General features: G+C 35.3%; 1 protein-coding gene across 2 annotated transcripts in view; it reads left to right on the top strand.

Moving 5' to 3' along the window:
• RFX7 (regulatory factor X7) overlaps positions 1–15237 on the top strand; it is a 159366-nt gene that overhangs the window by 54361 nt on the left and 89768 nt on the right. For both annotated transcript variants that reach the window (XM_077939449.1, XM_077939450.1), the window contains exon 3: positions 11872–11905. In XM_077939449.1, coding sequence (XP_077795575.1) covers positions 11872–11905 — 34 coding nt within the window. The remainder of the gene's footprint in view (positions 1–11871; positions 11906–15237) is intronic.

The following is a 15237-nucleotide window of genomic DNA, read 5'->3' as shown; positions in this document are numbered from 1 at the left end:
AATCAAAGTTTTAGGAACTTACAATTTATTGACTTAAAAAGATATTACAAAACCTGCCAAGAAAAACCACAGTTACCCAAACCACTAACTCATTGCCTGTCAGAAAGAACCAGGTCCTTTCTCTTCTTTTACATCCCTACCTCTGTCCAGTGACAAACATTTGGCAGAGAGGAAGGGAGCCCTACTGATGGTGAAAAGTCCAGCTTCCTAGGTTATCACAGAGGGTAGAGAGTGATTTCAAAGAGCAAAGAGAAAATAGCCAGCCTAAATAGATTTAATTTCTAAGATGTCTCTTTTTAACTTTCTGAATATACTTTTAAAATATAAGTATATAGTATCCAATTTGTGTTTCTTGAATGCAGCGTCTTCCCTTAACCTTCGTGAGGATTAAAGTTTTGTTTTCTTTTTGCATAGTGTTATTTCTTCCAAGTAAGGGTTTCACCCCCTTTTTTCTCTGTCTTTCATATTGGAGAGTTTTTTCCAGTTGTCTATCCATCTGAGTATATTTAAGAGTAGGGCACAAAAAGTTGATAGGAAGCTCTTCACATGTAAATGGTGCTTCTGCTTTCCAATTCAGGAGGTCTGTAGTGGGACCCAGAAATTTGCATTTTTAACTAGTTCCCAGGTATGCTGATACTGTTAGTCCAGGAATCATATTTTAAGGACCACTTTATTAGGGAGTGCTTTTGTGATTCTATGATCTATGATCTATGGAAGGGAATGGAGGGGAAGGAAACAGCTTGGGCAGAGGGAAGGTTGAACTGCAATGCCGAAGAGTTCCGAAGATAGAATGACCAATCAAAGCTGTCTCAAGTTGGGGGAAGGGGCTGGTCCTTAATATCCCCATGTTGATTAGTGTCTAGATATGGGCTGTCCCTGGAAATCGGTATGACCTTGAGAAGTGGTATTTCCTTCAGCCTAAGCAATCATACCCAAGGGCACAGACACTGAATGCTGACAAACACCGAGGGCTTTGTGCTGCACTGCACTGCACTCCCAGCAGTGGGTCAGAATTCTTTCCTGAAAAGGGAAATGGAGCATTGCATTATGTTGTCTGTACATGATCCTTCCCAGTCAGCAGGGAAGCCTCATCCTGAGACAGCTACTTTTTCTAATTTTTCCTTTATCATGTATTAATTTTGTCTATTCTAGAACTTCTTGTAAGTAAAATCATACAGAATGAACTTTTCTAGGTGTTTTATATGGCTCAGTATAATATCTATTAGATTCATCCATGTTCCTCTATGTATGTATGGGTTTCTTTTAATTGCTGGGTAGTATTCCATTGTGTGACTATGCCACAAAGTGCTTATTCATTCTTACATTGATATCATTTGCATTGTTTCCAGTTTGGAATTATTATAAAGATGATATGAACATTCTTTTTCTTCAACATTTGTTTTGTGGACATCTAGTTTGATTCCTGTTGGATAAATACTTATGGTAGGTTTATGTCTAAATGCTAAACTAGTCCAAGGTGGTTTTGCGTTTCACATTCCCACCATAAATATATGAGAGTTATGGTTGCTTCAAATCCTTGCCAATATTTGGGTCTTTGGCATTTTTAATTTAAGCCTCCTAATGGTATATCATTGCGATTTTGATTTGTATTTCCTTGATGGCTTGGTTCCTTGAACATCTTTTCATGTGTTTATTGGACATTTTTGTACATTTTTGTGAAATAGCTATTCCAGTTGTTTGCTCTTTATTTATTGAGTTACCTGTCTTTTACTACAGAATTGTAGGAGTTCCTTATATATTCTAGGCATAAATGTTTTGTCAGGTATGTTTTTCAAGTATTTTATTTAGTTGGTGGTTTTTTTACCTTCTTAATTGATGTAGTTCAGTGAATGGAAGTTTACTGTTATTTTGATTGGGTCTGATTTATTTTTGTTTTTAGAAACGGTCTCGCTCTGTTGTCCTGGCTGAAGTGCAGTAACATGATCAGAGCTCACTGAAGCCTTGAACTCCTGGGCTCAAGCGATTCTCAGCCTCCGAGTAGCTAAGGGCTACAGGCATGCACCACCATGCCTGGCTTTTTAAAAAAAAATTGTAGAAATAGAGTCTCACCGTGTTGCCCAGGCTGGTCTCAAACTCCTGGCCTCAAGCAGTTTTTCCGCCTTGGCCTCCCAAAGCCTTTTTAAAAATGTTTATTGCAGCGGGGCACAGTGGCTCATGCTTGTAATCCCAGCACTTTGGGAGGCCGAGGTGGGTGGATCACCTGAGGTCAGGAGTTCAACACCAGCATGGCCAACACAGCAAAACCCCATCTCTACTGAAAATACAAAAATCAGCTGGGCTTCGTGGCCTAGCTACTGGGGAGGCTGAGGCAGCAGAATCACTTGAACCCTGGAGGTGGAGGTTGAAGTGAGCCTAGATCATACCACTGCACTCCAGCCCAGGTGATAAAGAAAAAAAAATGTCTCAAAAAGAAAAAAAAATGTTTATTGCTTCTGTAACCCTAAGAAATCTTTGTCTGCTCTCACATCAGCATATTCTCCTATGGTTTCTTCTAGACATTTTAAGCTTCAGCTCAAATTTTTCTGTAGTATGAGGTTTGTACATTTGTTTACAGATGTGTCTAGTTACTCCATCAGAATTTGTAGTAACGATTTTCTTTTGTCCCTTGAATTGCTTTGGTACCTCTGCTGCAAATCAGTTTACTGTCAGTAGAAGTCAGGTATCATTAGTCAGGTTTCATTCATATAACTTTTTCACTGCATGCAATGTTACTTTTTTCTGGCTGCTTTCACAGTGTGCTTTTTATCTTTGTTTTTTCATCCTTTTGACTATGTGTGGGTTCTTTATAATTATCCTGCTTGGAATTTGCTGAACTTCTTGGATCTAGAAATTTGTGTTTTTCTTAGAATTTGGAAAGACTTTGGCCATTTATTAAATATTGTATTTTTCTGTCTCATTATCTCTCCTCTCCCATTGTACATAGTTAGACCACTTAATATTGAACTTTAAATTTCTGAAGCTCTGTTTATTATTTTTTTAAAGTCTTTTCTTCACATTCAATAGACCTATTGATTTTCCAGTTAAGTGGCCCTTTTTCTGCCATCTGATCTCAAATTAAGGCCATCCAATGAATTTTTCATTTCAGACATTATACCTTTTAAGTTCTGGAACTTCCATTTGGTTCTTTTTCATAGCTTCCATTTGTCAGCTGAGATTTCCCCATGCAAACATTTATTATGACCATATTTTCCTTTAAATACTTGAAAATGTTTATAATACTTGCTTTGAAGTCCTTGTCTGATAATTCTGACACTTAGATCATTCAGGATTTGGTGTCTGTGAGCTGCTTTTTCTCTTGACTCTAGGTCTTTTTTTCCTGTTTGTTCACTATAGTGTATTTTGCTTGTGTAATGGGCATTATGGGTGACATATTATAGACTTTGGATTCTGTTATTTTTCTCTGATGAGTGTTGAATTTTTGTCTTAGTAGACATCTAATGTGGCTGGATTCAACCCCCAACATGATTTTTTCTGTGACAGGCAGCAGCAGAAATCTCATCTCAGATCCTTTCACCTTCCAGCTGTTTCTCTTTGTGAAGAACCTTGGAGTCTTCCTCAGGCTAGGGTCATTCAAATATTGGGTGTAGTTCGTATAGAAATTTTGCAGCACTTTCCTTTCTGGGATTCTACCTTTCCCTTTTAAGCTGCCTTGGCAACCACAAACTTTGTCCTTTTTAAGCTAGCAAGACAACAGATTCTACCAGTGCACTTTGGGAGGCCGAGGCAGGTGGATTTCTTGAGCTCAGGAGTTCTAGACCAGCCTGGGCAACACCGTGAAACCCCATCTCTACTTAAATACAAAAAATTAGCCAGGCGTAGCAGCATGTGCCTGTAATCCCAGCTACTCAGGAGGCTGAGGCAGGAGAATCACTTGAACCCAGGAGGTGGAGGTTGCAGTGAACTGAGATCTCGCCTCTGCCTTCCAGCCTGGGCGAGAGAGCAAGACTCCATCTCAAAAAAAAAAAAAAAAAAAACTATACCAGTACAGTTTTCTCATTTAAGGCTAACTTCCTTCCAGTTGCTACCTGCTTTTGATTACTCTTTTGACTTAACATTTGTTTTTGTATTTTGTCCAGAATGTATAATTGTTATGTGTGGCAAGTTAATTTTAATATATGTTAAATTGTCATTATCTGAAGCAGAACACTGAAGCATTATTTTAATTGAAACAATTAAAACAAAGTATATTCAGGTAATAGTTTAGGAAATTATGAAACATCTGCTAAATGGAATTACAAAAAATACATGACATTAAAAATTTGAAGACTATTAGAATATGATTTTGGCAAATATAAATAATACCCTGGTTTGATTATAGCTGTTTTAAAAATTAGATATGTTCATGAATACATATTGGAGAGAATATGTGAAAAAAGAAAAGAGTTTATTGGTTGTAGTGGTAGAATTTGGGGGAAGTTTTCAAAAATATTCCACTAACACTGGTATAAAACTATGATAGGTTTATGATACACACATATATGTATAGAAATGTGTGTATATTATACATATATACACATACACATTTATGTATACAGTTTATATGTATACATATAGTTTATGTATACACCCATGTAGTAAAAGACTCCTGGATAGTATAGTTGAGCTCTTGTGGCAGGATGTTCACCCCACACTCCGGACATAAACTGTTGATAAGATATATACAGAAAGGTTATTTACATATATAAAAGCTTCAAATCAAGAAAAAGAAATTAAATTCATAGGTGCTAGTAACAAGGAGTCAGGGAAGCTGACTTAAGAAAGGTGGTAAGCAGGAACTAATTCCTAAATGGCCCATAGTGGTTTTCATGTCCTCATACAGACCTTAAATGCTGGGGATTGATGTCTTAATGTTCATAGAAAAGTCTAGGCCACATACTCTGTGCTCTCACAAGGTAGTTGGAACTGATAAACTAAAGCATAGAACCTGAAGAGAGATCTTTACCTATAAAATGGGACTGAAAAAGGGAACCCACAGACAGACCCAGGAAGTTTCAGGTAAGCCTGCTGTTTGCCCAGGGCATGTAGAAGGGTAAAATATGAGATCCGGAGCCTTAAGCCTGTATTATAGATGAATGTGGAGTTTGATTTGATATCATAGTTTCCTTTTGGTACAAGGACTCTAAATCAATAAATCAGTATACAAATATGTCTGGAACCATTAAACCCTTAGAAATTCAGCAGAGACAAATATGAAACTGCTTCTGTAACCCACAGGATATAAGATTCCTCTGAAAAATAATTGTTGTGAAGATAAGTTCATAATTTAAAAATTTCAGATCACGAGAGAAAATAATGCCAATCCAGGTATACAGGACTTCCCTGGAGAAAATATCTTTGCTTAAAATGAACTCATGATTAAATTAAAAAGAATAAATCACATGAGGAAAGGGAGACTGACCACAAATTTCTCATCAGTAGTAAAAACCAGAAAACAAAAAGATGGTTTGACAAAATTAATATACAACAGAGTAGAGCTTAAGACAAAATGGCATTACCATAAAGGACACTAGATCTTGATAAAAGGAATATACTACCAAGAAAATGTAAAAATTATAGTCTTATTTATATAGAATATAGTCTTAGCAGTATAGTCTTAGAGTTAAGAATGCAAAAATTGACACTTCCAAAGAGAAATTAATAAATGTCCAGTCGTAGTTGTCAGAAACTGGTAGATAAAATGGCAACAAAATTTTTAAATAGCATAATTAATACACTTGATTAAATATAGATCTGTATGGAAATCCCTCTAGCAGATAAATAGAGAATACAGATTTTTTTAAAGGATACATAGATTCTTAAAAAATATGACTGTGAGTTGGGTCCCAAAGGAAGTTTTCATGAAAACCATATTCCCTGGCTGAAGTGAAAAAGTAACTGATTGGTAGTAGATAGTTTAAAAATAAGATACATATATATTCATGGACATCAAATACTAAATTACAAAATATTTAAAATTAAATAACAAAATAATACATAGCGAAATTTGTAGGTTCCAGTTAATGGAAATTTTTCAGGAATAGAAAGATAAAGTCTTTCTTGTGTGTGCTTATTAAAAACAAAGAAGTAAGGGGAAAATGTGTTTTGTATTCAACTTTAACAGCATAAATACAAATAATGCAGAAGAAAAACAAAAAATAAATAAAAACTGATGAGATGTCAAAAAAGAGCTCAATCAAGAAAATTCAAAGCTAGTTTTTTAAAAAAAGATAATAGATAATAAGCCTCCTTGCCAGGTACTGTTCCTTGTGTTGGGAAGATAGTAGTAAGCAAATCATACCAACTTCTTTCTTTATAAAGCTAGTGGGGATGTTGGACAAACAGATAAATGCCAGTGGCAGTAATTATAATAAAGATAAAGCAACGTGTAAAGGACAAGAGAATGACAAGATACAGTCAGGGAAGGTTTCTAAGGAGATAACGTTTGAACCACTGAGCACAGAAAAGTAAGGGAGCAAGTCAGGCAGGTAGCACTTTTGAAGAGCGTTCCTTGGCAGAGAGAAAAGAAGAGCAAAAGCCTTAACTGTCATACTAGTAGCACTAAAAAAAAAAAGTGTCTTAAATGGATAGAGAACATTTACTAAAACACATGTTACCAGAATTATTCTTGATTACAGAAAGCTTAGAAATAAATTCTTTAGTGCAGAAACAAAACAAGGATATCTTCTGTTACTGCTACTCTTTATTATATTGGAGATTTTAGCCAAAGTAATTAGATAAGAAAAAGGAGGGAGAAAGAGACATAAAGATTGGAAAGGAAGAAAAATATTAATTATAAATGAAATGATTACCTGCAAGAGAATCTACATACTATTAGAACTGTCCGGGCACGATGGCTTACACCTGTAATCCCAGCACTTTCGGAGGCCAAGGTGGGTGGATCACCTGCCGTTGGGAATTCGAGAACAGCCTGACCAACATAGAGAAACCCAGTCTCTCCAAAAAAAAAAAAAAAAAAATACAAAATTAACCGAGCGTGGTGGTGCATACCTCTAATGCCAACTACCCAGGAGGCTGAGGCAGGACAATTGCTTGAACCCGGGAGGCGGAGGTTGTGGTGAGCTGCGATGGCGTACTGCATTCCAGCCTCGGCAACAAAAGCAAAACTCTGTCTCAAAAAATAAAAATCTACATGCTATTAGAACTAATAAAAGTTCATGAAGGTTGCTGGAGATAAGGTCAACATAGAAAACCAATAGTTTGCCTGAACATCAACACACAGATAAAATTCACAATACCATCTGTAAGTTGCCTTGTACTCTTTCTAACAAAATATTTATTCGGAAAGGAAATGACATTTTAAGGACAGATAAAAAAAAAAATCCAAATTATCAGTCATCATCTCCCATTCAACCTATAGCATTAATACAGTCCAAAAATAAAGTCCTACATAAAGTTTAGGAGGACTTTTGTGAAATCAGAAACCTGATTGAAAAATTCACCTGGAAAAACAAAGGTCCAAGAATTTTCAAGACTGTTTTGGAAATGAACAAGGAGGGTCATGCAATCAAATAACTAGACCTAAATTTTATAGCAGTAATAAATTCAAAGTGTGGTGTTGATTTAGGGATAGATGAGTAGATTAATAATAAAACAGAAAAGGCCCAGAAAAAGATTCAAGCACATACTGAAATTTAGTATAATAAAATAGTGAATGGGTTCCCAGATGGAAATAGTATATACTGTATATTACACCAGACCATACACAAGAATAAATTCCAATTAAAGATCAAACTGAGAAAAGCTAACTTCAAAACTTTTAGAATAAAATATAGACTGCTTTTAATCTTAGATAGGATTTCTTAAATAAGACAAAAATAACTCATAAAGGAAAAAAATTATTTGACTAGATCAAAATGTTAACTTTAATAAAAGTTATTAACAAAGTTAAATATATATAATAGAATTAGTATCCAGAATATATAAAGCTTCTATAATGTAATAAATAGCTCCACTTAAAAATATGCAAAGGATAGGAACCAACAATTCATGGGGGAGAAAATCCCTATGTCTAGCAGGCAGGTTAAAAGGCACACAGCATTGCTAGTAATTGAGGAAAAGACAATTTTTAAAAAAAATAAAATTTCATGTCCATTGGAATAGTAACTTTTTAGTATATATGTATTACCTGTATCATGTATAAATGGCATATATATGCAAGGTAATAAGAAAATAAGAACTATCATATACTGCTAATGGAAGTATAAATGGATATAAGTGTTTGAGAGAGAAATTTGTTAATATAAAATAAAATAGAAAAAAATCATAAGCCCTAGAAAACTGACTTCGAGATTTATAGCTGAGAAATTCTTACAGGTATAAACCAAGAGACATATACAAAGACACTTATGGCAGTACTGTTTGTAGAAAAACTGGAAGCTACATAATTACCTTTCAGTAGAGAAATAGATGAATGAATCTGATTATTTATTCAATGGGATAATTTTTAGTAGTTAAAATGAATGAACTTCATCTGAGTGTATCAACATGGATGGATCTCAAAAACAATGTTGAGTTTAAAAAATTGTAGAATATGTACAGTGTAATGGAACTTACATAAACATTTAAAAGCTTCACAGAACAGTGTATGTTGCTTATAGATTTTTGTTTAATACAAAGAACAACTTGAAGTAACAACTGGAAAGTTTACACATTGGATTAATGATAGTTGCCTTTGAGAAGGTAGGGAGGGGTATAAGACTAGGCAGAAGAAAAGGGGAACTTAAACTTCATCTATATTGTTCTATTATGTTTAAGTATAAAGTAAAAATAATCAAGGGGCTAAGTGATTCCAGGGCCCTCGTCTACCAGAAGGGCTTTCATTTTTCTTTATAACTCTATCCTTTAAAACAGCAGTCCCCAACCATTTTGGCACCAGGGACCAAATTCATAGAAGACAAAAAATTTTCCCATAGATCGAGGGGTGGGGGAGATGGTTTGGGGATGATTCAAACTCATTACATTTATAGTACAGTGTATTTATGTTATTATTACATTGTAATAATATAATGAAATAATTATACAACTCACCATAATGTAGAATCAGTGGGAGCCCGCTTGTTTTTCTGCAGCTAGATAGTGGTCCCATCTGGGGTTGATGGGAGACAGTGACAGATCATCAGGCATGAGATTCTCATGAGGACAATGCAGCCTTGATCCCTCACACGTACAGTTCACAATAGGGTTCACAGGCTCCTATGAGAATCTAATGTTGCCACTGATGTGACAGGAGGCAGAGGTCAGGCAGTAATGCACTGGGCTGCTCACCTCCTGCTGTGTGACCCTGTTCCTAACAGGGATGAGAGTTGGGTACCCCTGCTTTAAAAGGCTATCATTTATATATATGTTTTAGAGCTTTACCAAGCTCTAAGGTAGATAAAATCATCCTCCTTAGATAACCATCCTACTTAGATAATCCCATAGAGTAGTCAGTTACTGGTACAATGAAAATATATCGAGCTCTGTATGTTATAAAATAAACATTTCCTTTTCATACTAATTTATATAAAAACTCATTCTTAAGTGGTCCCAGTCTTTACAAGGACTTTTCTTCATCTGGGGGACCGAAATTATTTTTCATTTATTCATTCAACAGATTTTATTGAACTCCTTACATGTACCAGATGATAACACAGCAATGAGCAAAACAGACAAAGCTTGCTATCATGAAGTTTAAATTCTAGTCAAGGAAGATAGCTGGTAAACAAATTAATAAAATTATAATATCACTGGTGATAAGTGCAATGATGAAAAATAAAGCAGGATGAGAGCTATAGAGAGTGATTGGGAGTATTTTATATGGGGAAGTCAGGGAAGAACTGTCTGTTGAAGATAACATGGAGCAAAGTAACAAAGAAAGTAAAGGGATAAGTTATATGGGAGAAAAGTCCTAGAGGCTGACAGAGCAAGCCAGTGCAGGGCCCGCTCCTGCCATGAAGCTGTCATGGAGGCTGCCTGGCTAGAGCTGAATGAATGAAGAATAGACTAGTATGAGATTAGACCAGAAAGACAGCAGAGGATTGGGTCATAGTGGGTTTTTATGGCCATGGTAAAGACTTTGGAGCAAAGGACTAATGTCATCTTCAAAAAGAATCACTCTGGCCACTTTGTTGGGAGTAGCCCACAGGGTGTGGTGGTTGGTGATAGGGCAAAGATAGAAGCACAGAAACCAGTTAAAAGGTTGTTGTAACACCTTAGACAAGAAATAATGACTGTTTGTTTTGTTTTATTTTTTTGGAGACGGAGTCTCACTCTGTTGCCCAGACTGGAGTGCAGTGGTACTATCTTGGCTCACTGCAAGCTCTGCCTCCCAGGTTCAAGCAGTTCTCCTGCCTCAGCCTCCCAAGTAGCTGGGACTACAGGTGCACGCTGCCAGGCGCAGCTAATTGTTTTTTTTTTTTTTTTTTTTTTTTAGTAGATACGGGGTTTTACCGTGTTGCCCAGGCTGTTCTCGAACTTCTTAGCCAAGGCAATCCACCTGCCTTGGCCTCCCAAAGTGCTAGGATTACAGGCATGAGCCACCACTCCTGGCCAATGATGACTGTTTAGACCAAGGTGATGAGAGATGGTTGGATCCTGGATACATTACTTTTTTAGCAGCAATTCTTAATCTATAGATTACTCTCAGATCTCAGAGGAAACAGAGAGTTATTGAGAAGAGAGAAAAATAGCACAAGTTAGGTGCCAATGAATTATAAGCTATATAAGTTATCCCAAAAGGAGATTTTAAAACCTCTAAAAATCTTTTGTAGGATTGTGGGAAGGGGAATTCAGTCCCTCTTAACCTACGGTTATTCTTTACTTTTTTTGCTCTTTTTAGTCGTTCTGAACTTTGCAATTAAACTGAATCCAGTCATATTTTATTGTTTAGAAAATGAAATTTGAAATCTGGGTACATGTATAAAATTTTGTTATTGATTGTGTTAAATGAGATTTAAATACTAATTTTTTTTTACATTATAGCTTAGCTGTATGACTACATACAAAGGCAAATAACCAATTTTGGTTTACATTTATTTGGCTTTATAACTTTTTACAGAAGACAATTTGGTTTTAACATCTTTTAAAGATTGAGTGTTAACTGTTCCTGAACACTTTGCACGATTTCTTTGCATTTTCACTTTCCTATGTGTTATAACAAAATCCAAAGGTTAGTTGTTTAAATTATTTTATACTGGCTTCATTTGTGTTATATATTAACAGTTCACTTATATTCAGTAGTTCAGTTAAATTGATGTATAGTGGCTTTATTGTATTGTTTATTTCTAAGTATTTTTCTGCCCTCCCAATTTATTACTATATTAATCTTTTATTATTGTTTTTATGTCTAGGGATTCTTGTTACTGGTGTGTGTGTGTGTGTGTGTGTGTGTGTGTGTGTGTGTGTGTGTGTGTGTGTGTGTTGAGACAGAGGGGGGAACAGATCTTTTATGTATCAAGCCTTACCAGTTACAGATTGTAGTCTATCATTATGACTTTTAAGTGCTAAGCAAATTATTGTCCAGAGTGGCAGGCAGACAGTAAAAATCGTAATTATTGTAAGCTCTGTGCCATACTTGTAAATATAGTAATAAATCTGCACTTATATACAGTTAAAAATTTAATTGTTTATTCAAAACAAACTTAGGAAATATTTTGACCATGCTTTAAGATTAAATTTAGTAAACTGAATGGGAAATAGATTTTTGTTTTGCTTTGTGAAAAACACAGTTTTAGGCTACAATCCCTAATCTTAATAGGAAGCTGTATTTATTTTTTCATAGTAAGAAAGACTAAATTACCACATCTTTTTGAGAATATTGCAGACAGTGAATAAACTTTTCATTTTACTAACCTAACTTTCTCTTTCTTTTAGCAAAACTGTACAATCTAAAGTGGACTGCATTTTGGTAAGTGAAATAACTAATCTTAAAGTTCTTTTCCAATAAGGTTTTTACCATGATATAAAATATACAATTTTCAAGTAAATATTGATTTTAAATATAATCTAACTCCAGTGAATAAAATTTGATATTTTAATTACAGCCCCCTCAAGTGAATTGTTTATAAGCTACCTAGATACTTTCCTGTATCTCATCAATAATAAAATCACAATCTGAGGTTAATTACGTTTTTGAATCTTAACTGGCTCTTACTGAAAGATTGCTTAAACAAACAATTAAACTGGATATTTATTTTTCTATTCTAATAACTCTAAGAATTTGTTTAGAGAAAGTTTTTGAAGATGTTTAATGGGTTAGTTTTGTTGAGATAGCGTATTTTTCATGTTTTTGTTGGCACCCTGTAGGAATTAAGCCATAATAATCGTTTAAGTTTAGATTCTACTTATTAGAACTGTAAAAATTCGTTTTCAAAAACAGCTTTTAAGATGCTTAGTTGATGTGTTGGGTTGCCAGTTTTTAAGATTTAAAGCCACAATAATAGGTTATTAGATTGTGTTAGTATAGTAGTAGTTTTTTAGGTCTTCTTTTAAACATATGAGGGAAGGAGCATTGCAGCTACTGGGACATCTGGAATACTGCTGATTTCTTTCATAAAATCTCTACTGAAAGGATACCCTCTAGGCTTTAGAATATACGAAGGCTCTGTACTATTAGATTCCCCAAATTGTCAGTATAGTTAATTCTCTTTCCCTACTTGTGAGTCGGGAAGTTCTCTTACCCAAGTTTTGGTCTTGCTTATAAGCTAACCTGACTATGTTGTTGTTGGTGGTGGTGGTGGTGGTCTGTTTCAGTGTCTGGTGCTGAAATAGTAAGATGTCTTATTAGCTTATATTATTATTAGCTTATTATCCTCTAGGTAGCTGAATACATAGGAATAGTTTATAGGAGAAGAGGAAGTTTAATCAGTTCTCTTCACTTTTCTAACCTAATAGCTAGCTAAAAGAAGACTTTGTGGAAGTGTTTTTCTTTTTCCTTTCACTTACTCTTCTTTTTGGTGGGGGGGTGTTTCTGTGTGGTTTTTTGGTTTTTGAGGGTTTTTTTTTTTTCTCTTACAATAACCGTCTGAAGTAGGTAATCTTGTTCCCTTTTACAAATGAAGACACAAATGCTCTGGCATTTCATTCAAAAAATTATTAAAATTATTGAACATCTTCTGTCTGCCAATTTTACTCACAAGGAATACAAAACAGAAAAGACATATTCCATGCCCTTAAGAAATTTAGTCTGTTATAGAGAGATATATTCAAGAGCACTTTTAAGAACTAGAAAAGTGGTGACTGGGGATGGAGGGAGTAACACATTGTCACCAACCCCCAGAGCATTTCCTCTGTCTTCCAACTCTTAAGAGTCTCATTTATGTGTCATTCTGTAATTATTTCATGATTACCATATACTAGACCCTGTTCTTGGTACCATAGTACAGTGGTAAGCAAGACAGACACAGTTCTTGTCTATCTATGGCTACCCACTTTCTTTGCAATACTTAAGATAACTTTGGAGGATTACTCACTTTTTTCTCTTCATTAAGAAGAGGCAGAAGACTGGTATAAATTATAAAATATGACATTTATAAAATACTAAATAAGAACAAAACTTTTTAAAGTCTTTTAAGGGTTCAGAAGTTAAAATATAAACACAAAAGTGTTTATATTTTAGTGTAAGTTTTAGAATATATGTAAATTTTTACTCAGTAATTTTAAAATACTGTGTTAGGTCCTGGATATACAGTGATAAACAAGATACTAAGATCTCTCCTGTCATAATCCTTTTATTTTATTGGGTGAGGTAGACATTAAACAAGTGAGCAAATAATTAAGCATTACAATTCAGATAATGATAAATGATATTCCACAATTTTTAAAAGGGACAGGGAGGCAAGCGATGGTGGGTAAGGTAACCTCAGATAGAGTGGCCAGGAAAAGTTTCTCTGAGGAGATGACATTTGAGTGCCAACCTGAGTAGTAAGAAGCCAGCCTTGAGTCATGATCTCCTGGTGACACACACGAGGTAGAAGGAACAGTAGGTACAAAAAATCTGAAGCTGGGAACGAGTTTGGGGTATTTCAAGAATGTAGGATCCCAGTGTGCTGGAACTTATGGAAGGAAGTAGAGAATGATAGAAAAGTTCATTTATTACATATTTAGTCATGGCAAGTAGTATCCTACGTGCATGGAAAGCTGATTAGAGGATTTTATGCAGAAAATAGTGCAATCTAGCTTTGTTTTTTGTTTTTGTTTTTGTTTTTAATACCCTGGCTGTTGTTGGAACAGTGGATTGTGTGGTAGGGGAGGATATGAGTAGAAGCAGGAAAACTGGTTAGGCTATTGTAGAAGTCCAGTAGATAATTCAAGGCTCTTGCTCAGATGATAGTAACGGAAGATTTTTTTTTTTTAAGTAGAGGGGTTTAAGGCATTTTTGGATATAAAATTACTAGGTCTTGCTTGCTGATAGATTCAATGTGGAGGGGAAACAGAAGAGTCAAGGATGATCCCTTTCAGTCTAAAGCAGCTCTTCTAGTATTTATTATACCACAGGTTTGTGTGTAATGAATTTTCTTAGTCTGTGTTGATCTGTGAATGTCTTTATTTTGCCTTCTGTTTTAAAAGATAGTTTTGCTGGAAATAGAATGTCTGGTTTACAGTTTTGTTTGCTTGTTTTTTCTTTCTTTTTTTTATTTATTTTTATTATACTTTAAGTTCTAGGGTACATGTGCATAACGTGCAGGTTTGTTACATATGTATACTTGTGCCATGTTGGTGTGCTGCACCCATCAACTCGTCAGCACCCATCAACTCGTCATTTACATCAGGTATAACTCCCAATGCAATCCCTCCCCCCTCCCCCCTCCCCATGATAGGCCCCGGTGTGTGATGTCCCCCTTCCCGAGTCCAAGTGATCTCATTGTTCAGTTCCGACCTATGAGTGAGAACATGCAGTGTTTGGTTTTCTGTTCTTGTGATAGTTTGCTAAGAATGATGGTTTCCAGCTGCATCCATGTCCCTACAAAGGACACAAACTCATCCTTTTTGATGGCTGCATAGTATTCCATGGTGTATATGTGCCACATTTTCTTAATCCAGTCTGTCACTGATGGACATTTGGGTTGATTCCAAGTCTTTGCTATTGTGAATAGTGCCGCAATAAAAATACGTGTGCATGTGTCTTTATAGCAGCATGATTTATAATCCTTTGGGTATATACCCACTAATGGGATGGCTGGGTCATATGGTACTTCTAGTTCTAGATCTTTGAGGAATCGCCATACTGTTTTCCATAAT

The sequence above is a fragment of the Macaca mulatta genome, chromosome 7 (genome assembly GCF_049350105.2).
Source record: "Macaca mulatta isolate MMU2019108-1 chromosome 7, T2T-MMU8v2.0, whole genome shotgun sequence".
In the NCBI taxonomy this organism is placed as follows: Eukaryota; Metazoa; Chordata; class Mammalia; order Primates; family Cercopithecidae; genus Macaca; species Macaca mulatta.
Note: the sequence above shows the minus strand (reverse complement) of the source record. Positions and strands in the feature narration are given on the sequence as shown.